The sequence below is a fragment of the Plecotus auritus genome, assembly GCF_963455305.1.
Source record: "Plecotus auritus genome assembly, chromosome: 4".
NCBI lineage: Eukaryota > Metazoa > Chordata > Mammalia > Chiroptera > Vespertilionidae > Plecotus > Plecotus auritus.
This window is the reverse complement of record NC_137775.1, coordinates 137,397,621-137,422,085: the sequence shown is the minus strand read 5'-3', so window position 1 is coordinate 137,422,085 and position 24,465 is coordinate 137,397,621. Positions and strand designations below refer to the sequence as shown.

The 24,465-nt window shown below is 41.1% G+C and overlaps 2 protein-coding genes across 2 annotated transcripts; both read right to left on the bottom strand.

The window, feature by feature from the left end:
• Positions 1 to 2,228: 2,228 nt before the first annotated feature.
• TAS2R4 (taste 2 receptor member 4) lies at positions 2,229 to 3,148 on the bottom strand (the record flags this gene model as incomplete). Its single annotated transcript, XM_080665164.1, is given in 2 exon segments — positions 2,229 to 3,115; positions 3,118 to 3,148. Coding segments are annotated over 2 exon segments (918 nt in total).
• Positions 3,149 to 11,660: 8,512 nt separating this feature from the next.
• On the bottom strand, positions 11,661 to 12,611 carry TAS2R3 (taste 2 receptor member 3; the record flags this gene model as incomplete). The annotated part of the gene is made up of 1 exon (XM_080664638.1): positions 11,661 to 12,611. One exon carries the CDS (start codon positions 12,609 to 12,611, stop codon positions 11,661 to 11,663), a length of 951 nt encoding a protein of 316 aa, XP_080520764.1.
• Positions 12,612 to 24,465: the final 11,854 nt, after the last annotated feature.

Sequence of the window (24,465 nt, the reverse complement as noted above, 5' to 3'; positions counted from 1 at the left end):
GCAAAGGGGAAGGAAGGGTTTACCTGCCTAAGGACATCACCTAGAAATTATACATCACTTCTTCTCAGACTCTATTGGCAGAACTTGATCACATGGCAACACCTGCTTATAAAAGGAATCTGTAAAATGTAATCAGCTGCCAAATTTTTGATTAGCTAAAAATTCTGTTACTATGACAGAGAGGGGAAAGATAACAAATATTGGGGAACCAAGAGGGTTTCTGCTACTCATTTGGAGTTCTTATGTCATAATGTGCATTTAGTCACTCTCAGTAATCATTTTTTTCTCCTAAGCTTTATATTAGAAAATAATGAGTACCTCCAGGTCTTGTAGTATAAAAAACTGGTTTGGATTATTCCTACTAAATATTGCAGTCAAGAATCTAGTAGCCAAAATGAGAAAATTCAGATGATTTGTAAAATTTGTTGATTTCTCTTTTTTGTTGTTAATAAAGAGAATGTTATTTTAATAAGACTACTTATTTTGAGGTCTGCAAATATTACATAAGTATTTTATAAACACCAAAAGACTGTATAAGTTATTATTCCCCAATTCCCATTCCAAAAGTGATCAATATTCCACCTTCACATTCCTGCTCCTCTATAGCCATGATTCTGATGTTCGAACAAAGAAAAAAATGAAACAAACAAAAAAACCAAGGCAGCATTCTCCAGGAGAATTGTACAGTGCCCATACAGATCAATGCATAAATTCACAAAGAGGTGGCATAAAGTCACCAAAAGTCAGGCACTCCCATTACCAGTCCAATGGCTCCTCTTGGCTTTCCACTGAATTCCACATCATATGCTGAGATACACTCTTTAGTAAAGTTGCACACAGCTTGTATTGATTTCACTATTTGGAACTTGCTTTTTTTTTTAATTTGAAGATCTAATTGGCTTTAATTAAGAGATTCACAAATGCAGCAGGTTCCCATCAAGCCACTAGAAGGACATTTTCTGTACAGAGGCAAAGAAACATGGAACAGACTGTCAAACTACAGTGGGAAGGCAGGGGAGGGTTGGGGGAAGGGGTTAAGAGACCAACCGAAGGACTTGTATGCATGCATATAAGCATAACCAATGGACGCAAGACACTGGGAGGGGGGGGTTGAGGGCATGTGCTGGGGGTTAGGGGAGGCCGAGGGAGGTGAATGGGGGGGGGGAGCGGGGAGGAGACATATATACTACTATTTGTAATACTTTAAACTAACAAAACAAAAAAAAGGACATTTTCTGGAACTTGCTTTGGGCTAGTTCCCTGGATTTTAAGATTCTTGGAACTGTCCTGGATTGGGCTTCTTTAATACTAGTCACTCCCCTCCACCTAGCAACTCTGACCCTTCTATTCTTTCTAGTACAAACCTAAAAATTTAGTCCTCCATACTGTTTTCCAAGATATGGAAACAACCAGAGTCCAACAACAGATGAATATCTAAAGAAGATGTGGTACACATATACAATGAAATTATTACACAGCCATAAAAAAGATGAAATATTGCCATTTGCAACAATATGGATGGACCTTAAGGGTATTATGCTAGGTGAAATATATCAGATGGAAAAGTACAAAAACTGTATGATTTCACTCATATATAGAATATAAAACAAAAAAAAAGAAACAAATGAACAACAACAATAACAAAAAACTCATTGATACAAAAAAACAGATCAGTGGTTATCAGAGGGCAAGGGGAGTGGGGAAGGGTGAAATGGGTAAAGCAGGTCAATTAATATGGTAGCAGATGGTAACTAGACTTTTGGTAGTAAGCACTATACAGTGTATACAGACAGCAAATTACAATATTGTACACCTGAAATTTATATAATATCAATAACTAATGTTATCTCAAGAAAAAAGAAAATAAAAAATTCAGGCACTTATATTACAAAAAGGATAAAAAACTGTCAGGGCTTAAACTACAGAGATGTGAACAATAATGAATTGATTAATTTGGGGGAACTTCCCATTATACTTCAGTAGCTAATAAAACAATGTGGTGATTTCCATTATCCAGGAATGTAATGCCCATGCAAAAAAACATAAGTAATACCTCAAACAAGTTCCTTAAAAAAAGTGCTAATTTTAAAATATTAGCACAAAATTGGAAAGCTGAACTGAAATGCAGGCACTCAGAGGCCTAAGAAGTCAGTCACAATTACAAAATGCATTCATCAGACCACTGGGAAAACTGCTAACAGAGAAAAACCTTGCTCCCAAGCCATGAATTAACTCCAGCCACTGTTTACTACTAATATCCCACTGTTGAAGCAAATAATCTTCTTTGCTTTGCTTTTAAGCTTAGGATGTATGAGAACAATGAGAACAGAATGTCCTGGAATGTAAAAGGTAGAAATTATTATACACATGGATCTGGTTCCCAAATCCATCTCTACAGCAAGGAAGTACTGGAACAGGGTGGCAACTGTATACAGAATGTAGAGGAGGAGGAAATAGCCCATCAGCTTTATAGCACCTACATGAGCTTCAATCTGGGGATTCCAAAAGCCAGTGGAGTTTCTCTGCATCTTCTGTATATGTCTCCTCAAGGAGTTTATTAACAAGGAAGCAGAAGTCACATTAATGATGAACTGGAGAAATGAGCTCAAGAACAAAGAGATCACCAGAGACAAGGTGTCCTCACTGACGTTAAATTCTGTGCCATTTCTCTCCATCACAAATTCAGGAGAGAGTAGCTTCTGTCTGAGCACAACATACAGAAGCATGGTGAAGGCAGAAATCAACACACAGGCCAGCAGTAGCCTGGGGGTCTTTGGGGAGAGATTTCGTTTCAGCAGAAGAAAAATTGAGTATTTCAAGTTAGCAATCTTCACACAGTACAAGACGTTGAGCAAAGTTACAAACCAGAGACTACTGGAGTCCAAAAACATCCAAAACAACAGGGAAATTTTGGGTAAGTAAACTGACCTTTCAACATTTGGAGAAATGAAGAAGCAGAAGATGTACACCAGGAACAGTCCCAGCATGAGAAATCTGGAGATGCCCAGGCTGAACAGGATTCTATCCGAAGAGGACATTCTGTGGCTTTGGACCCAAGTCTTGTAATTGATCACTGCAATAAACAGATTCACAATGAGTTCTACAAAATCCAAATAATAAGAGCAGAGCGAGAGAATATTTGGAGCATCTTTACTCATGGAGGACTCAACAGCTGTGGTACTGATGTTGGGAACAGGAGAAATACTGAAATGTACAAGGAGCCACCAGCATCCAGCCAGGAGGGACATTTCCTTTTTCATTTTTCCCCCGTGTGGCAAATGAGCCATTAGTGGTCTAGGAGCCACTGTTTTTACTGAGATGCAAATCTTCCAAGAATTATATTACTATTTCTTCATTCATATCCTGTTTTCTTTAGAAATGCCTAATTCAAACAGCAAAGGTGGACCTGGGAATCCACTCCTTCAAGAGAAGGAGAGCTGAAGGGAGGAGTTATGGCAGGCTCCAAGGACTGCAAAGCCAAACGATAGAGTTCCTCCTAGCACTGTTTCTGTCACTGCTCCACAGTGAGTGCAGCTTTCTTCACAGCAAGCCCAGAATATGGCGGGAATCCCCATGCCTTACTTCTATGCACCCATCCCACCATCCACACATCCATGAATTACCTGAATCCAACTTCTCTCACCCCTCTCATTTGTTCACGTCACAGCTGTCATTCTGGCCATGCTGATGTTACCTTTCCAGGCAACCAATCTATGTTTCTCTCTCTCTCTCTCTCTCTCTCTCTCTCTCTCTCTCTCACTCTCTCTCTCTCTCTCTCCCCTCCACATCCCTCCCTCTTTCCCTCCCTCCCTTTCCACTCGCTCTAACAATCAAAGGGGAAAAAACATCCTCAGGTGAGGATTTTTTTAAAAATGTGATCCAGTTGGTTAGTATGATCAGTAAACTGGTTCTGTCAGAAGTTATTTCTGAAGGATTCAATGTGGGGCAAGTGTTAAAGCCCTTTTCCCCTCTTCACGAGAATTTGCCCTTCAGTCAAATATAAGTATCTTACGAAGATCTCTGCTTTGGAGTTCCCTGAGTATGGTGACTCTTCCTGTATGTTTGTCCCATGGCTTGACCCCAAAAGCCATGTCTATGAAATTATTACAAAACAAATTGGCTCCTTGGGGATATGAAGGTTTTATTTTAAGGCAGCTCCCGCTCTTACCCAACTGTGGATCTCATCTCCTTGCTAGCGAGCTGTGTGATGGGCAGCAATGACTCTGCAAAGAGGAAGGCCTGACACTGCCCTGCTGGTGAGCTGGATCCTCATCTATATCCACCTGAGTAGACCAGTGCCACAGTGGCCTAAAACAGTCTTGTACATCTGACTATTCACTAGAGCACAAGAAGACTCCCTGGTGGGTACACTGCAGTCATGAGTCCAAACTTTGCTACGTGACAGATCTGTAGGGAAACCTTTAGGGCAAATAGTCAAAGCAAAAGGATGGCTTAGCTTAGCCTGATGAAGGCTTTGAAGAATGAGATCAGTCACGAATGAATAAGAATTACAAACTTTGAATTGTTTTCAAAAGAGTGCCAATATTGCTTAGGACAGTGGTCGGCAAACTGTGGCTCACGAGCCACATGCGGCTCTTTGGCCCCTTGAGTTTTTAGCAAAGGCCAGCTTAGGAGTACCCTAATTAAGTTAATAACAATGTACCTGCCTATATAGTTTAAGTTTAAAAAATTTGGCTCTCAAAAGAAATTTCAATTGTTGTACTATTGATATTTGGCTCGGTTGACTAATGAGTTTGCCGACCACTGGCTTAGGAGAAAGAAAGAAGGGAGCTTACAGTTCTTTGGCTTTTCTGAGTGCTTACTATGTCTCCAGCAATGCACAGGACATTGTAAAATTCGGTTAACACTAAAATACTTCCAGGAGTGAGATATGGTTATCCCTATTTTTGGGTGAAGAAATGAAGATCAAGAAAGTGACTGCCAAAAAGCATAGTAGCTAAGTTAGAAGGTCTTTCTGAGACTGAGCTCTTTCAACTATACCAGGCTGCCCCTCATTGGTTTGTTCATTCACTAAATTGTTATTATCATCCAGGCACTAATACATAAGGTGCTAGGAAACAGAGAATAATAACTCATATCCTGCCTTCAAAACTCATACAGAATAGCGGGAGAGGCAGACAAATAGCAGGAGAGAAAGACAAATAGACTTGTACATCAGTGTATTAGGAGCTATAATAAGGAAAAACAAAGGGTGCATTGGGATGTTCAGGGGAGACATTTCACCCAGCCTTGGGAGTTCAGAAAAGGCTCCCTTAAGGAGACATATAAAAGTCTTAAAGATGCAAAGTGGTTATCCAAGCAAAAGGCTAGGGTGGGAGGAAGGATACTGTATGAGAAAGAGGTGACAAAGTGTGTGGTAGGTTCAGAAAACAGAAGGATGAAGGGATGCAAAGAGGAAGAAGTGGTCAGAGATGAAACTGGAAAGATAAATAAGAGTGAACTACTTGTCCCATAGTAAGTAATGACTTTCAACATAAATAATCATTTTAATAACACAATCAGATGCATGCACATTTTTGAAAACACACAGAATAAGTGCTTAACTTTTTCTGAGAGAGCCTGGAGGAGGCAGGTCTGGGAGGGTAAGAAACATTAATAAAGCTGATGAGTGAGAGAGGGAAGTTTAGACAAAGAAAGCAGCTTACACAGAAGTGTAGCAGCTAGAATAGTATGGCACGTTTGAGAAGTAAAGCAGTTCAAGGTTCTTTAGGGAAAGTAAGGAGTGGGAAGATGAAGCTAAATAGGAAAATAAGAGCCAAATGACAAATGGCTTTATGTTCCAACATAAGAAGTTTGGACTTTATCCAAAGCAATGAACAGCATTGCAGGATTTCAGAGAGGAGTATTATGATTGTCTTTTCACTGTATGAAGAACATAATTCAAGTAATGTAGATATGTCTTGCTGAAAAGGGATGGAATTGGGAACAGGAAACTAGTTAGAACCTATTGCAGTCACTCTGATGGGTTGAAAAGTAGAAATCGAGTCTGAGGGACATTTGAGAGAAATGTTTGCAAAGTACAACCAAATGGATCTAGTGGCCAAATGGAAGATGAATACTGAAGCTGAAGGAGAAGGAAAAGTCTGGGACAATTTCCAGAATTCTAGTGCATTTAAAGAAAATAAAACAAAACAAAACAAACCCACATATCTTTTCATAACAAGAAGCATAGGCTGAAATGGCATTAGACTTGCAAAAAATTTTAGGTGGGAGGGAGGAAGGGAAGGTGGACAGAATATTCAGACAGTAATGTAGGTCTGATACCCATAAAAAGGGGAGGGGGAAAGGAAAAGAATGGGTAGGCAGGGCCCCAGACTGCAGCACAGTTCCAAAAAAAGGTACAATCAAGCTTATAAAGAGTCCTTGGGTCCAAAGTGCCTGTTTGAAGGGTCTCATGTCAACAGAATTAACCTGCCTTAGTAACCCCACAGTGCTCCATCACTAGGTGAGAGCAGCCTTCAGGAAGTGTGGCCTCAAAGGGATGGATCTCAGCAGCTGGAGCCATCTGTCAAGTATGTGGCTACCGTAGAGAACTTTGTATTTTCATGACTGCCACAACAGGGAGCTAGACACAAAGATCACCAGAGTCAGACCCTCTGTGCTAAGATGATCCCTTCCTCAGAGCTGAAGCACCTGTTTCAATGATGCAGAGATGTCTTTACTGCCCACCAGCTAGGATGTTTTTGAGAACAGCAACTGATCTAGCATAGTGCTTGGTGCAAAGTGTTAGATGAATGTCTGGTATGAATGAGTAAACTGAAATCAAGATAAGCCAGAATCAAAATAGGGGTGAGAAATGTATTTACTCCTGGACTATTACAGCAGCAAGCAGCAACTGGCCAGACCCACCCCTTTCTCAAAGAGATCTGCTCGCTGAGCAATAAGAAAACTTCTGCTGCCACGAACATTTCGTAAATATTTCTCTCTGGCTGGAAGTACCTAGTTGGCAACAACCAGATATCAAGGCCAAGAAACTCCACCCATGAACTTCTGAAAATATATTTTCCAGGGTTAACCTGGAAATATTGTTCTGGTCACCTGGCCAGTTCCACTAAGTCACAATGACAATTTAATAATAGTGGAGTCAAACAAAATATACTTACTCTGAAAACTCAGATGTACAGAGAAAACCTAAGGTTCTTAATTTTATCTATAAGCAATATGGTTTATGTCCTGAGCCCCCACCTACTGGCTGAGGGATGTGTTTAACCCAATGGGATAATGTGAAAAATGTCTTCAGAAAAATGTTCAGTCTCTTCAGATTTATTTTTTTTAATCTTTATTGTTGAAAGCATTACATATATCCCCCCTTTTCCCCATTGACCCCAACTAGCCCGCCCCCGCCCCCCTGCCCCAGACCTTCATATGCATACAAGTTCTTTGGTTGATCTTTTCCCACCAACCCCCGCCTTCCCTCTGAGATTCGTCAGTCTGTTCCATGCTTCTATGTCTCTGGATCTATTTTGTTCATCAGTTTACTTTGTTCATTAGATCCACATATGAGTGAGATCATGTAATACTTGTCTTTTTCAGACTGGCTTATTTCACTTAGCATAATACTTTCCAGGTCCCTCCATGCTGCCTCAAACAGTAAGAGATCCTTTTTTATTGTTGCATAGTATTCCATGGTATATATGTACCACAGCTTTTTTTCTTTTATAATATATATTTTATTGATTTCAGAGAGGAAGGGATAGGGAGAGAGAGACAGAAACATCAATGATGAGAGAGAACCATTTATCAGCTGCATCCTGCACTCCCCATACTGGAGATCGAGCCTGCAACCTGCGTATATGCCCTGACCGGGAAACGAACTGTGACCTCCTGGTTCATAGGTTGACGCTCAACCACTGAGCCATGCCAGCCAGGCAACCACAGCTTTTTATCCACTCATCTACTGATGGGCACTTGGGCTATTGTAAATAGTGCTGCTATGAACATAGGGGTGCATATGTTCTTTCTGATTCGTGTTTTAGGCTTCTTAGGATATATTCCTAAAAGTGGGATCAGAAATCTCTGAGACATCCTCCCTGTGCCATACTTCTCTCCTTTAATTAGGATCCAGGTATATGGGGAGAAGGGAGAGATTAATTCTGCCTCCTGGTGGCAGAGAAGTGTCCCAACCTCTCTCTTAGTATCCTTGTCTCCTCAGGCTTCCAGAAAGAGGTCCTTGTCCCTTGGTTGCTGCTTGCCCTGCCAGCATTCAAGACTGATTTTGCCTGTGCTTTGCTCCTACCAACTGCCAACAGACAGATTTCAAGCAGTTCTCACGGGGGGGCGGGGCGGGGGGGAGGGAGGAGGGGCCTGGGATCAGGAATCTCACCTGTTCTACTGAAATCCCTTTTTTTCTCTCTCTCTCCTTCCCACCGTCCCTTGGGGACTGGGAGGTCTGCTCCTTCCATGTCCTCTTATACCACCAGCAACAAGAAAGTTCATGGATTCACTGTCGTAAGAGTAGGACACCATGAGCTACATACTCCAGACTCAAACCTGGATTAAAATACTAATAATATTGTAGTGCATTTACTATGCTTTAGTTGCTAAGATACTTTCCATACATTGTTTTATTTAATCCTCACACCATCCCTATGAAGTAAGCCTATTTGATAGTGAAGGAAACTGAAGTCCAAGGAGGTTTGGTGACTTGCCACAGAACATGCATCTAATTAGTGTTGTGGAGTCAAGATTTGAACCCAAATGTGTGTGATTCAGAACTAACTCTCTTAACCACTATGTTGTACATACTTCTAGTCCAGCAAAATGCAGAAATACCAGAAAATAATATACAATTGTCAGCAGCAGTTGTTTGGAGTTTATAAGCCACTTTTGCTCTCTTAAAAAAGAACTTCTTGCAGAATAGGAACAAATAACATTGACTTTCCACTTATCCAAAGTCAAGAAAATTACAAACATAACTTTAAGATGCTCTAGCTAGCCCTATTCATCAACGGTTGGGAAAGAGAAGGGATATTGCATAAGGCAAATAGCACTGGTAAGCACTGAAACTGAGAAATTTTGGAATGTATTCTTGCTGTTATCGTTTTCATTGATCACTCTCCTGGACCCAAACTCATTAATTGTCAAGATCTATGAATTTGGCCCAAGAGGTCAGAGAGTGCTAAAAATGAGAAGTAATCCTATGCAATTTAAAATAGAGGTTCTGATGGAAACTTGGAAGGTCTCATGAGCTACTGACATAAGTTGCTATTGAGTCACATGGTAAAGTCCTCCCCAATACACCAGGTAGATGTGTGCAGAGGACACATGTGGCCTTAGGAACAACCTCTAACATATAATTGAACTCCCAATGCAGGGACAATTCTCATCCCCATGCTCTGACCCTGGGAACCTGGTTGTAGTGGAGGCAAGCCATGCTCTGGTCCCTTGTGCAGCAAACAACTAGATTTAAGAGTTTTAAGGGGTTTAGCAACTCAAGCTAATTCATTGAAAGCAAAACAAAACAAACAAGATGGCCCCTTCCAGTGTTTCTCAAAACTGGTCCTGAGGTATTAGTTAGGTAATTCTTCCCCACGCCCTGGGATTCAATGAGGAGCTGGCACTCAGCCAACTGCACTCCCACAGCAGACTCCCACCCAGGGAATTCCAGGTTTTCCAGCCACACACCAGGCTCTAGTGGAATGAACAGTAGTGGTAACTTTAGCATGTTCACTGCACCATATCTAAATCTGTTAGGTCAGGGTAGGGTTTAATGGAGCCACAGGGAAATAGAAGGGAGGGAGCCTTCAGAAGCTAGCCAAAGGCACCAAGAACCAAACAGCAGCCAAGCCAAAATCTCCAGGAAAATGTCATGTTCCATTAAAAAAAGAGGAAAATCCCATGCCTGAAGCAGAAGGCAGAATCAGGAATTCAGGGAAGGGCAGAGAACCAGAAGGTCAGAGGTAGTCAGAGAAGTTGTCAAAGTGACAGAAATAGCAACAAGTGAGCAAGAGTGGGTAAGGATGAAACTGAGCGTAGGGGGTGGGTCAGGGTGAACAAGCAGATGCCAATCCAGACAGCATGGATCTCCTCTGCTAAACTGCTCTGTGCTGAAGAGAAGCAGAGATTTCTACCAATTACAGAAAGACCTGTTTCAGAATCCATTTTGGTAAACTAGGAATGAATATTAAATCATTCTTTTAAGTTTCAACAGATGCCTTTTTCAAAGAGAATTTTAAGTTATGTTTTAATTATAACGTTTCCCAGCAACTTCAAGAGGCAAGCATTAATTTGAAAGCAAACAGATCAAATGACATTTTATTCCAGTAATTTTAGAAATGAATATATAAATCCCAGAACCATCCTAAAATCGATTTCTGGTTACATATGACCAAATGCAAGTAGTGTGGTGATCCTTCATGCTATGTCAAAATATAACAAAATAAGAACAATATCAATAGCAATATTTATTGAGTATTTTTACTCCATGTGGGACTCGAAGCATTTTTCATGTTGTTAACTCACGCATTCCTTCCAACAATTCTACCAACAAAATACCATTCCCACTTTATAAACAAGAAAAGTGAAATAGAAAGAGGTTAAGGAACTTCCCCAAAGTCACCTAGTTCCTAAGGGCCAGGGGTCAGGATTGGAACCCAGGCTCTCGGTCCACATTCCAATAGCTTCATCTGGGAGAGCCCCATTAGGGATAAAATCCTGATTAGGACTGCCATGTGTCCTGGGTAGTTGACAAGTTTGATAATTCTTCGTGATCTTAAGCAATAATGTTCTCATTGACTTGTAGCCACTGTTCAGTGATAGGAAGTAAATCAATGCCTATGTAATTGTACTAAAATAAATGTGATTAAACTTATAAAAACTACTTATATTATTTTTAAATAAAACTCTGAAAATTTAAAAGCAGATGTCTATCTGGGGTCATTTTAAAAATGCTTGGACTTTTGCTCAATCTAAAAAATAAAAGTACTTGAAATTTTACTTTAGCAAAATAGCAAAGGAATGCAAGGATAATTGCAATAGAAGGAAAATGACTTCACCACTGGAAGACTGGATTGGAAATAGGATCCAAGGGTCTTGATTGTCATTCCTCAGCATTGGTCATCACACATGGAGTTGTGGAAATTGGTATCTTGTGGCAACTGCTGCACAGTTCACGGTCAGTTACAATGAGAGCTTCACCTGTTAGCACTTTATACAATATACTGTGCTAAAATGCTGGCACACAAGGTTTCATGCATCTCTAAGACCCTGTGAGGTGATCTCACAGTCCACATTTTAAAATGAGGGATGAGAAGATCAGACAGGTGATTAAAGTAGCTCACTTAAGGACAAAAGTCTTGAAAAATGGAGAGAATCAGAATTCAAACCAAAGTCTGTGGGACTACAATGCTTTTGCTCTTTCCCTCAAATCCACTACACTGTTTTACTTACAAAAGCTTATCATTGTCAGTATAAACTTTACCTTAAAGCTAGATATCAGCTCACTGCGTTGAGCTCATAGTTATTAAAATACAACTCTATGTCTACATAGTGACAGTGCTCTAAATATACTGACATTTTCCAAAGACTGTTTTATGGTCTCCAAAACAACCATGCAAAGAGAGGCAAGAGAAGTGTCCCAGGGGGGACAGGTTAGCATTACTGTCTTTCTCATACTGCTCTCTCCTATCCCCTCTGTCGTTTCATGGGGAAAAGCGTTCCTTGGATCCAGGCTTCAGATGACCAGACTTACACCAGAGCAGCTCCACAAACGTCTGCTTCAGCTTACTGTTTCCCAGAATGAGAATACACGAGTGGCAGGCAGGATAAAACATTGCACTTACTTCTGTAATCATCTTAGTCGTCAAAGTTCCTCGTAGGAAATAATGGGATGATGTGAGTAAATAGGCAAGAATGTAAAACAGGAGGAGAAAGAGGAAGGAGAGGACCATTTTGATGGCTCTCTTGTGGGCCTCGGTGCTTGGATCACTAGGGCTGGTTCTGTTCTGCTGCATCTGCCGCGTGTGCTTCCCCAGGGAGAGGATGAGTAGGATGTAGGAGGCCAAACACACAATTAGGGGAAGGAGATTCCACAGTGTCCCAAGAACATGGATCACCTCATATTTATTCTTTAGCTCTCTAAAGTGCTCAGTCACATTCCCTGAGTCATCAGCTCCCTGGAGAACATAATAGATCTTAAACTCATGAATCAGAGACATGGTATCACCACAAGATAAGAGCAGCCCACCCAACATCATCCATACAACCACCCTGGCAACTCTCCACTTGAGCCAGAGGAATGTGGGGTGGGAGAAACTGGCGATTTTCAGGCAGTAGAAGACACCCAGACAGGTGGCAAGCCAAATGCTCAGATGATTTGTAAATGTCCAGAAAATATCAATAACTTGCACTAATACCCAATCATTATGTAATTTGAAAAATAATATTTCTTTTACACAATCCAACAAGAGAATCCATAGCTGAACAATCCTGGAGAGAGCCAGGTTAGTGATGATGAAGTCAGACAAGGAGATTTTCTTGCTCTTGACCCAGCTGCTGCCATTGACCAGCACAATGAAGCCATTCACCAACATTCCCAGAACAAACTGAGTGACAGAAAGAAAGAGAACCACCCACTTGGTGAGTCCTGACATTCCAGCTACCAGGCAGACCTGATCTTTGTTCTTTCTGCTGCTGTACAAGCGCCTTGCTGATTTGAAATTTCTCCCTATGAACCTGTTGCCTCTATCTGCTGCTTCACTGAACCTGTCTCTTTTCTTTTCCCAGTTTAGGCTGCTGTAGAGCACAGTTTATGGAAACCTCTCTGGCTCTTTCGGGTTAGTCTGTCCTCTTCACAGATAACATGGATCTGTGATCTAAACTCAGCTGCTTGTTGCCAACATGCAAATAGAGTCGTGTCCAGTGTCACACAGAGAAGGGAGAGATGTGAGTCAGAAAGAAGATGGAGGACTTGGACTCAATTTCAAAGGAAGCAGGGCTCTGAGCCACCCAGAACAGAAAAGTGAGTGTCACTGGAAGAGTCACACAAATGATCAAGAAGGAGGAGACACAGAATGGGGAAATAACAGAATTCCACCATAAAGCACTGTCAAGTGCTCCCCAGAATCACCCTGGAGGAAGGCCAAGTCTATAAATAGAAAAAGTTCAGCCACTACCACTACTGTGCCTCTTGAAGTGTGCCTTACTTGGGGGCCCCAAGTTCCTCCCCAGTGAGCAATATTATCAGAAATATAACATATATCAGCTACCCAAACACCTGCATGATAGCAGTAATGGAACACAGCAAATAAGCTATTCAAAATACGAATTTTCAAAATACATGACCACTGTGTAGTTGTGAGCAGAAGCAGATCTGAGTTCAACCACCTTGGGAGGCAGTGGGATGACCCAGGCAGGTCACTGATATCCACGTTCCTTTACTGATTTTCAAAGACTACGAGAACGTGTAAATAACAAAGGCCGGCAATTCGAGCACTTACCTCTGAGCACTGTGCCATTGTGACATCCTTTTCAGTTAATAAAATACTGTAATTATCATAACCTGCATGTCTTTTTCCATACGAACATCTGTAAATCTACTTTTGCCTACCCCATATTGATAAGTAGTTAAGCTGACGGAGATCACACATAGATAGCACTTGTCAAGCAAAGGAGGCTTATTTATCTACAGCAATGCCTTACAAATGTTGACCATGACTAACAATAATATTTTATATTATATATATATATATATATATATATATATATATATATATAATGGCACAATCTAAATATAAGTATGTTATATATACATGTGTGTTTGGGAACACGAAGGTTTCACAAAACCATATTTCCCCATATGGGTGGCTTTCTGATATTTTCTATCATATTCTACTTCCTTCAATGTTCCTTGCTGATCACAAACTTGATTTTTCAACCTACTAATGAGTTGTGATAAATACTGTTTGAAAACACAGTATCTATCTGGAGGACGGAGAGAAATCAAGATATAGGGAGTTCAACATTACCCAATGAAAGACAGAAGGTTATGCTTTTAGGTCCTCTCAAAAGGACCTCACAGAGTAGCAGATGATAAGTCTGAATGAGCAAGACAGGATCTTCTGAATGCATGCCAAGGAGCCACTCACCTGAGCCAAGTGAGCCTCCTCAATCCTGGCATCACGTGGTGTACAATATGATTTCAGAACACTGCAGAGTCCACTTGGGCATAAGCATAGTACTCTTTAATCCCCCTCAGCTTTCTCAGGCTAACATAACAGCCTGGCCAAATGCTCCCAGAGCTGCGTGCTGCAGAATCAGGAGGCCAATTCCCAGCTATCTCAGGGAGTACTGTAAGAGGACCACAGTTATAGGGCTTATCCCACAACCTACCACCCACCCTGTTGTGGTTTTCTGATGGCCTCAGTTCTAGATCCAGAGTTTTGTTATTATAACACCTTTTACATCCCCTCATAAGAAGAAAAACACTAAGGTCCCCCATCCATGTGTTAGAATTAACCAATGAGAACAAGGTTTAGAATATCCAACATATTGGATTATATGTCACATACTATTTCATGTTTGATCACACATTTTTACTAGTCTATTACTTTTACCCCTTCCAAAGGTAGAACTTGTAACTTTTTATAAACCAATTTTTAGCAATTCAGGGTTAACTATAATTTTCCTTCCTTGTCTTTTGATCCTTGCCAAGGACAATGGGCACCACATTAGCTGGTGACCAGAGTTCAAAGACTTTGTTGGATACCATCACTACCACTGCTATTATTCCATCAGGGTCTGCTGATATGAATTATAAGCCCACAGTTATACCATTACAATTTTTAACATAAATACTAAAATTATCATACTATGACTAAATGTCATTGCATTAGTAATGGCTGCTTCCAAAATGGATGCTGACCATGAGCCACCAAAATAATCACATAGACATTGCAAGTCAAACCTGCAGCTTTAAACGCAGTTTGTTGGGGGGATCAATACCACAGCCATGGTATCAGATCCTTGGCTCTTGGACTGCAGGCTGCAAACATTTAGAATGACAACTGAGAGATCATGCTGTATTCTAAACCGTTCTTTTGAGTCAAAGATCAAAGCAAGTGCATCAGTCAGGGCCATGACAAGAAACAATTGGCACAAGCTAGATCATTCTATGAGTTCTAAAAAGGGTTATTTTAAAAGGAGGGCTACAGGTACACCTCATTTTATTGGAGCTTTCCTTTACTGTGCCTTACATATACTGCTTTTTTTCAAATTGAAAGGTCGTGGCAATCCTGTGTTGAGCGAGTGTATCAGCACCATTTTTTCAACAAGCTCAGATGATGGTTAGCATTTTTTAGCAATAGAGTATTTTTAATTAAGGAATGTACATTTTTAGACATAATCCTATTGCACACAACAGACTGCAGTATAGTGTAAACATAACTTTTATGCACTGGAAAAATAATAAGCAAACAAAAACTGTGTGACCTGCTTTTTTGTGTTATTTGCTTTATTAAGATGGTCTGAACTAAACCTGCAGCATCTCTGAGATATGCCCATGTTTACAAGAGTGTAGTCAGAGTATAGAGGAACCCTAACTGATAGAGCAGTTCTCCAGGGCACAATACCACCACACCACTCAGAAAGAGAGTGGAGGGGCCCTCCTGACAGCAGTTGAGATTTTTCAGTTGGGTGACCCTAAAGAGAGTGAGCTGAGAGAATAGACCTCAAACCCCAGGTCAGCAGACTAACGAGGCATGCAGCCCAATATCGTCTTCTCTCCCTTCATTATCCTGACACTTTCTCCACAGGGACTTAGACATAATGGTCCAGGTCTTTGCATCACTCCTGCTTCTGATACTAATCTGCATGACAACTGTGCTGATAAACATCAGCAGTACACTCAGAATGACATCAAGACCAGTCTTGGATACCTGTTAACAATGCTGATCTGATGAGCATGGTCACATGGACACAGCAGAAAGATCAGCAATATAAATAATGATAAATGGAGTGCAGGCTTCCAGGTCCTTAAAACACTTATCTGGAGAGTACTCAATGGCAAGTAATAAGCCTGCATAGTGAGCCTCTCATCAGAGTCCTGAAGGGTCATCCTCAAACACATATGCATTCACATATTCTGTCTATTGCTAATGTGGACAAGGCACATTTTGTCAATCCTGGTCTCATACTGTACACAATCCCCTTGCACAGTGCTGTACAGTTTTCCCACTCAGAATTAACACAGGTCTCATTTATTCCTTTCAGTTCCAACCCCCAAACTGATAAAACTGTTTTACAAAAACAGAACAGGTGTCCATTGCCCAGATGTTTTCACTATCATGATACAATAAACACCAGGTATAGGCCCCATTCTTTTAGTGTTACCCAAAAATGTCCAACCAGTCATTTCCTACCGGACACTGGGGAGAGACACTCCTCCAGAGGTTTCTCATGCTCCTATACATCTTGCCAGATGTGCTAAATATGCAAGGCTCTGACCAGGCTTCAGCTGGGCCATTTTTTAGTGTTGTTTGCTGCAAGCAACCTTGAAGAAGGTAGAGGTCATGTCCCCCTCCAGGACAAACAGCAGTCTTGCTTACTGCTCACTATAAAAGCAGTGATTTTCCCAAGCTCAGTGCACCTCTGCACAATGAAATCCATCTGGGCTCTCTGTGTTGCCTTTATGGGACTTGCTGGACAGGTGGAACTGATACAAACATGCTGATATTCATGCTGCTTGCTGTGCTGTGATTAATGTGATCACTTCACTCTGACCCAGAAGTTTCATGTCTTCTGCCAGCAAGCATGAAACAGTGATAGGCTAAGTTACTAGCTTGTAAATCAAATCCCAGATCAATTTGATCACCATTGCTTTTGGCAATCTATTCTAGCTATTTACTTGACGACTCTTAAGCACCTTCTACACTCTGCTCTACACCATGGGGTCCAGGATTCTACAAATCATTTCCCAGACTCCCTTTCCAGATGCCTTGCTGTTAGTGTCTGCCAATATGAAAACTGGCAGATGGGAAGGAAGGAGAAATAAAAATCCTGCTTCTTGCTCCAACAGGGTGGCACTTGGTGGCAGTCCCTTTGATTAGAAAAAGGATGGGAATACAGACTGCAGGAACCTGGAAGTAAACATCTATTCAGTGCTGCTAGCCCTGCCCAAGGCTGTACCCCTTCACCACACCAGAAACAACTTATAAACACTTCTCCAGGAACGCAGCAACAGGTGCAGGCTCAGAGGCTCCAGCCCAGGGATGTTACCATTTCTGATCTCTGGGTATGACACTGTCTCCCTTTTGGCTCCTGCAGAACCCCTTCCTTCTCCCCTCTTGCCTCATTCCTGTAAATAATCCCTTACATTAAATTCCCTCTTTTGAGAATACTTATACTGGCTTCCATTTTCCTGACTGGACTCTGAATGATACCCGGTCCTTCCACCAATTCTGTGGTTTGGAGTTTTAGTTGTCTCCTAGTTTCATCAAAGATTTAACATACATTTCTGTTTCTCACTCTCCTTGGATTTCTGGGTGACTTTCAAGAAGAAAAGGCAAACTGTTTAACCTATAATGCCATTTTCATACTGCAACTCCTGTCAATAGGTTTATAATGCATATTATTTTCATTATTTTAATGCCATCCACATGCACAACTTTATGAGACCACCCTTCTGAGCACTATAATCCCATATTCATCTACCTATTTGATTTCTTTACTTGGCTCTATTACAGACATCTGAAAATTAACATACTCAAAATTCTTAGTCTCATTTTTTAAAATCTCTCACCCCCAATCTTCCCTATTTTAGCAAATACCACCACCTAAGAATTAACTTGATTCTTCTCTTTTCTATCACCCCACATTAATTCATGAATGGCTTACCTATTTTTAAATACAGAATTTTCTATTTCTATTGCCTCCATCATGGTCCAAGCTGTCAGGATCTCTCATCTGAGCCACTCTGTGGTCTCCTCCCTCATTTCTCTGACTTCTGATCTCTTATCCCAAAATGGAGTCTCCATATGGCCACAAGAATGACCTTAAAATGTAAATTAAATCACTTCACTCCACTACTTAAAACACTTCAATGGCTCCCCAGTACAATTACAAAAAAATATAAAGTCCTTACATTATATTGCATACTGATATCCTCTGTGCATCCTCCTGCGTGTACCAGGATTCAAGATAAATTCTACAGCATCACATGATTTAAGGAATAGGCTTTACTGCAGTAAGATAAAACTTACATCAACAGAAATGAAAGCATGGGTCCTTCCCATCCTCCAGCGATTACACAGAGGACCAGGTCATTGCTGGGTTACTAGTGTATTTCTGTATGCTAATGGGGCTTCCCTCTTGCTCTCACTTCTTATACAGAAAGTGTGAAAGTAACTTTGTCAGTAGGAGAATAAAGTCTGCTTCATGCTGGAAAATCTGGATTTGGGAAGCAATTATAGAAGTTCTCTGGGAGGGCCAGTTGCCCAGCACCTGGGGACCTTGGAGCCCATTGGATGTTATAGTTCCCACTGCTGGAAGGAGAAAGCCACCAATTCTGTGGGAACTGAGCTTATGTGAGCACTTTTTGTTGGGAAAAGTGGAAGAAATTCTCTTTTCCCAGCTTGTTGTCCAGACAATCTATATTGAACTTCTAAGGTCATTTTTTGGACAACTTTCTTCATTGTGGTATAAATTTCCTACAATAATTATCTAATTTCCCTGTTTGTCCAGGACAGTCCTGGTACGTGCCTGCCGCTCCAAATTATTAATAATGCTCCTTTTGGTGTTTTACCCACTGAATACTCAGGCCATAGACTCAGTCCTTGGAACTTAGAACTTCAATTCTATATAATAAAAGCCTAATATGCAAATCGACTGAATGGCAAATGACTGGTGGAACCACCGGTTGCTATGACATGCACTGACCACCAGGGGGCAGACGCTCAATGCAGGAGCTGCCCCCAGCCTGAAGGCCCCGACCAGCGGCAGCAGGGAGCAAGGCTGGTGAGCAGGCGGCGCCAGGCCAGCCAAGGCAGGTGCCAGTGGAGGCCACCCAATCGCCCTGCCAGTTGCCCTGCAGATCGGCCCTGATCACTGGCCAGGCGTAGGGACTGTACCCATGCACGAATTTCGTGCACCGGACCTCTAGTAAATATATATTGAGTAAGTGAATTTTTTAGAAGTTAGATTTTTGTTTTTAGCTCAACTTTTATTTCAATTTTTTAATGTTAGTTTTCAGGACACATAAGGGAAAAATAAGTGAACTAGAAGTTAGATCCAATTCCTTTGTCTGCCATTTATTCATCTAACATTTCTTTTTTATTTTTTTTTACATTTTTTAATTGTTTGAAGTATTAAAAATAGTAGTACATATGTCTCTTTTTTTCCCCCATTGACCTCCCCCACCCTCCCCTTCCCCCCAGTACATGCCTTTACCTGCCCCCCCCCCAGTGTCTTTTATCCATTGGTTATGCTTATATGCATGCGTACAAGTCCTTCGGTTGATCTCTTACAGCCCCCCCCACCCCCACAAAACCTCCTCTGCCTTCCCACTGTAGTTTGACAGTCTGTTCAATGCTTCTTTGCTTCTGTATCTATTTTCCCCCCTTTTCTTTCCTTTAAAAAATCTTGCCTCTGCAGACTAGAAATAAACATATAACAAAAAATGTTTGAGTCCCAATTTCAATGTCCAACAGTTCTGATTCCCCATTTCAATGTCAAACAGTTCCTTATGTGTACATGTCAGCAATGATATCTGGATGGTGGGCACATGGTGGCAATGCAGGTCCAACCCTCTCTGGTTTGGTCCTAGGCAACCTGCTGCGACGCACAGCTGCTGACTGCTAGTGTGGCAAGGCGTCGTCAGCATCTCCCATCTCTGGACTGCTTCTCCTCTTGTCTTCGTGGTTGGAGCAGACCTGTCAATTCCTCTCTGTTGCAGGAATCCACATGGTCTTGGAGTTGTTTTCTGAAAATATACAAACATATTCTCAACCGAAAGTTAATAAAGGAATCTTTTCTATATAATTGATTTGGGATCCTTTTTATTTTTGCCCAAACGATTTTCCTTTGTCTTATTTAGACACCATGTGTGTTTTTCATGGGTGTCTTGCTGTTAGCATTACAAATAAAAATTAATTTTGTAAAGTAAAAATTTTCTAGATGTAATTTACTTATAGGATATTTTTCCTTACATGATATTACCCTACTATCCCCCCTTTTTTGATTAATGGAGGCTTTTGTAAATTTTATAATGCAGTCTTGATAACTTTAAATTTTAATTTTTTGCACAAAAATATGACTGCTTTAGTTTCATTGCATGTTCAGGAATTTTACCATGAGATGAACTACCAATAGAAATTTTAGTTAACACTTTAGGAACAGCTTTTTGTCCAGTACAATTAAATTTTCTTGAATATTCACTTATTTGAATTAGCCTATTTAAATTAATCTGAAAACTTGATTATTATTTTACTGTCAAATTTAATACTCTACCAACAATCTTAGTTTACCCTGTAAATATTAGTGGAAAGGATTATTTGCATTCTTGAGTAGGCCCTGAGCATTCCTGGTGCTAGGCTGGATTTAGATATAGGGCAGCTGCTGTCAGCCAAGTCTCTGTCTGTTACCTGGGTCCCAATCTGAGCTGGGCCAAGTCACACTGTCTGTCACCTGTGTCCCGATCTGAGCTGGGCGTGGGAAGCAAAGCAGCCATGAGAGCAGGAGACCTCCCTCAGACGGGGCGAGGGTTCAGGCCCCTGCAAGGTTGGGAGGGTGGGGGTCTGTGCCCCACCTCTGATGATCCCCAAGTTCTCTCCTGATGGCCCCTCTGCGACTGCGCCTGTCTTAGGTTGTTCCTTCCCTGAGGAATCTTACCTGTCTCTGGCTAACCAGTCATCCTCCGGGGCCAAGCAGGGTGATGTGAGGTTCAGTTCTATCTCCTTGGTAGCCTATGCCCCCGTGGCCTCCACGCCCAGCACCTGCCTTGGGATCCCCTGGCCTGCTGGCGGGGCCCCAGAACTGATCACATATCTCGGGGAACTCAGGTTTCTTCTCCAGGGAGGGCCCAGCTCACACAATTGGGCGAGAGACAGATCCATGGTACCAGCCACCACGAGGCTTCAAGCTCAGCATGAACAGAAAGCTCAGGCAACAGCTGAGGGCAATTGGATTGTGAGAAGAGGGTCCCTCTTGGCACAAAAAGAGGGGCCAATGTAGAATGCTCAAGTGCCTTCCCAGTGCCTTAATTCCTTCTGAAAGGGAATAAATCCTTTCATGTCCTCTTTTTTTTTTTTTTTTTTTTTTTTTAAATTGCTGCCAAACATTCCAAGAATTAGTTTGTAAGTTTGTTTGGAATAATTGTACAGTATGCTGTTGTAAAATATCTAAAATTGTAATGACATTGTAGAATAATATCATGTAAGGATATTCTTTGCTCTAGGCCATGGCAATTCAATTTCAAACTGGCTGACAATTTCTTTTTGTAACTTTATATAAACTTTGTCAGGGAGGCAAAAACACAAATTATTCCCCCATAACCCCCCACCCCCCACTTATTCCCCACCCCCTTGTTGTCTGTGTCCATTGATTAGGCTCATATGCATGCACACAAGTCCCTTGGTTGATCTCTCCCGCTTATCCCGACCCTCCCCTACCTTCCCTGAGGTATGACGTGCTGTTCGACGTTTCTCAGTCTCTGGATCTGTTCTTGTTCATCAGTCTATGCCGTTCATTATATTCCACAAATGAGTGAGATCATGTGATATTTATCTTTCTCTGCCTGGCTTATTTCACTTAACATAATACTCTCCATCTCCATCCATGTTGTTGCAAATGCTAGGAACTCCTTCTTTTTTACCGCAGCGTAGTATTCCATTGTGTAGATATACCACAGCTTTTTAATCCACTCATCTGCTGATGGGCATTTAGGCTGTTTCCAAATCTTAGCTATGGTGAATTGTGCTGCTATGAACATAGGGGTGCATATATCCTTTCTGATTCGTGATTCTGGTTTCTTGGGATATATTCCTAGAAGTGGGATCACTGGGTCAAATGGGAGTTCCATTTTTAGTTTTTTGAGGAAACTCCATACTGTTCTCCACAGTGGCTGCACCAGTCTGCATTCCCACCAGCAGTGCACGAGGGTTCCTTTTTCTCCACATCCTCGCCAGCACTTGTCATTTGTTGATTTGTTGACTAACATTTCTTGAGCATTTACTATGGGACAAGCACTATGCTGGGTACAGGAAATCATGGGCTAGTGAGCAAGAGATTACATAACAATGTCACCAATACAAAATGCACAGGTTGCCCTAGCCAGTTTGGCTCAGTGGCTAAGCATTGGCCTTTAGAATGAAGGGTCCTGAGTTTGATTCTGATCAAGGGCATGTACCTTGGTTGCAGACTCAAACCCAGGTCCTGATCGGGGCGTGTGTGGGAGGCAACTATGTGTCTCTCTCACATGGATTTTTCTCTTTCTCTGTCTCTCCCCCACCCTTCCACTCTCTCTAAAAATCAATGGAAAAATATCCTAGGGTGAGGATTAACAGGAAAAAAAAAATACTCATGTTGGCACAGGGAAGGGACCAAATTCTGCCGGAAATAGTCACAGGCTTGGAAGAAGAGATGATATTTGAGATAAGTCTTTAAAAATGAAAGGGAGTTGATCTGGCAAGCAAAGAAAGGGAATTTCATGCACTACATAAATAGAAGAGATAATGGGGGTGATGATTTTTCTGCTAATATCACACATTATCTGAGCTAGAAAATAACAAATATACATAGTGCTCAATTATATGCTATACATAATTTTAAGGTATCTAGAGTAAGTCATTTAATTTTCAATGCATGAGGTGTTACATTATTGACCCCATTTTTAAGGGGAGGGAACTAAGACTTGGAGATTTTCATAGTAAGCAGCAGAGCAGGGATTCTTACTCAGGCACTTCAGAATCCATTGCCTTCACTAAAGACCTTAGAGATCACCTATTGATGGCATCTCAATAAATAAAAGGGAAGAAATGGGGCCTTGAGCAGTAATATTAGATCAAGGACAAGATCTTAGATCCTTTCTCTTATACCACAGGGTTTCATCTGCTCTGGCTCCCTATGATCCCCATGAACTCTCAAATCATGGATGCAGCTCAAACCAACAGGTGTTTAATGAGACCCTATATAATCCTCTGGGCCCCCTACCATGCCTTCAACATTACTCATTTGTCTGAATAACACATTGTATCATGTAATGATCTGCTGCCATGGTAAATTGGAAAAACTCAAGATAGTACCCTAGGATACTGGCATCCTTGTCCTAGCAATGCTTTATGCTAACTATGTGACATCAGGCAGACTTCTTGACCGTTCTGACCTTTAGGTTCAAAAATAAATGAAGTGAGGAGGAACCAGTCAATATAAATTAGTTGGTTAAGGTTCTGGAGTCAGATCTGGATTTGGATCTGAGTGCCACTGCTCATTAGTTGCGTGACCTTGGGCAAGTTAATCTCTCTAAACCTCAATTTGCTCATCTGTAAAATAGGCATAATAATAGTACCTATTTTATACAGTTGTTACAGTGATTAAACAACAGTGCCTATAAAATATATAATGCAAGTGTTCTCTAAATGTTAGCTACTATTATCATAAGCATTAACAGGGTCATTGCTCTATACATCACCTATACTTGGAACATTTTCATGGACTTTTTAATGTGGAATTTAATATATATAAAATACATGCTACATATATGCAAGTTATAAAGCAGTCCATGATGTTTTGTTATGGTGGGCTGAGCTAAGACACCAATGATGCAATAAAAACTATGTCATACTTAGGATCCAGTTATTTTGCAATAGGAGGCCTCCTCACTCTAGATTATCTAGTCTGCATTCTGCCAGGGGAAACATTAGGGCAATATTTCTTTTCTTAACCTAAGTGCTTCTTTATTTAACAGGGGCTATTAATTAAGGGCCCTCATTAGGAACTGCAAGCAAAACTAAACTACTTATTTGATGAAAAAAAATGTGCTTATATATTGTCCTAGCTGGTTTGGCTCAGTGGATAGAGCATCAGCCTATGGACTGAAGGGTCCCAGGTTCAATTCCAGTCAAGGGCACATGACTGGGTTGTGGGCTTGACCCCAGTGGAGGACTTGCAGGAGGCAGCCAATCAATGATTCTCTCATCATTGATGTTTCTCTCTTTCTCTCTCTCTTCCTTTCTGAAATCAATAAAGATATATATATTTTAATGTGCTTATATTCACTCTTTTTAAGGCCATAGCTAAAGTGTGCATTTTATGTCCAAGTTCCCTCCCCAAACTTAAAGTGAGACATTGGGTAAAAGCCTGAAGGATTGTGGAAGCACAGGTAAGATTATACTTCTACTTGTAGTGGAACTCATCTAAGAGAAAGCATAAGAATAAAAAGATGATCATGTATTTGGAAATAGAGGTAAAAATGTGTAAATTCATAAGGATTGGGTTTAACTACAACGCACAAAGAAG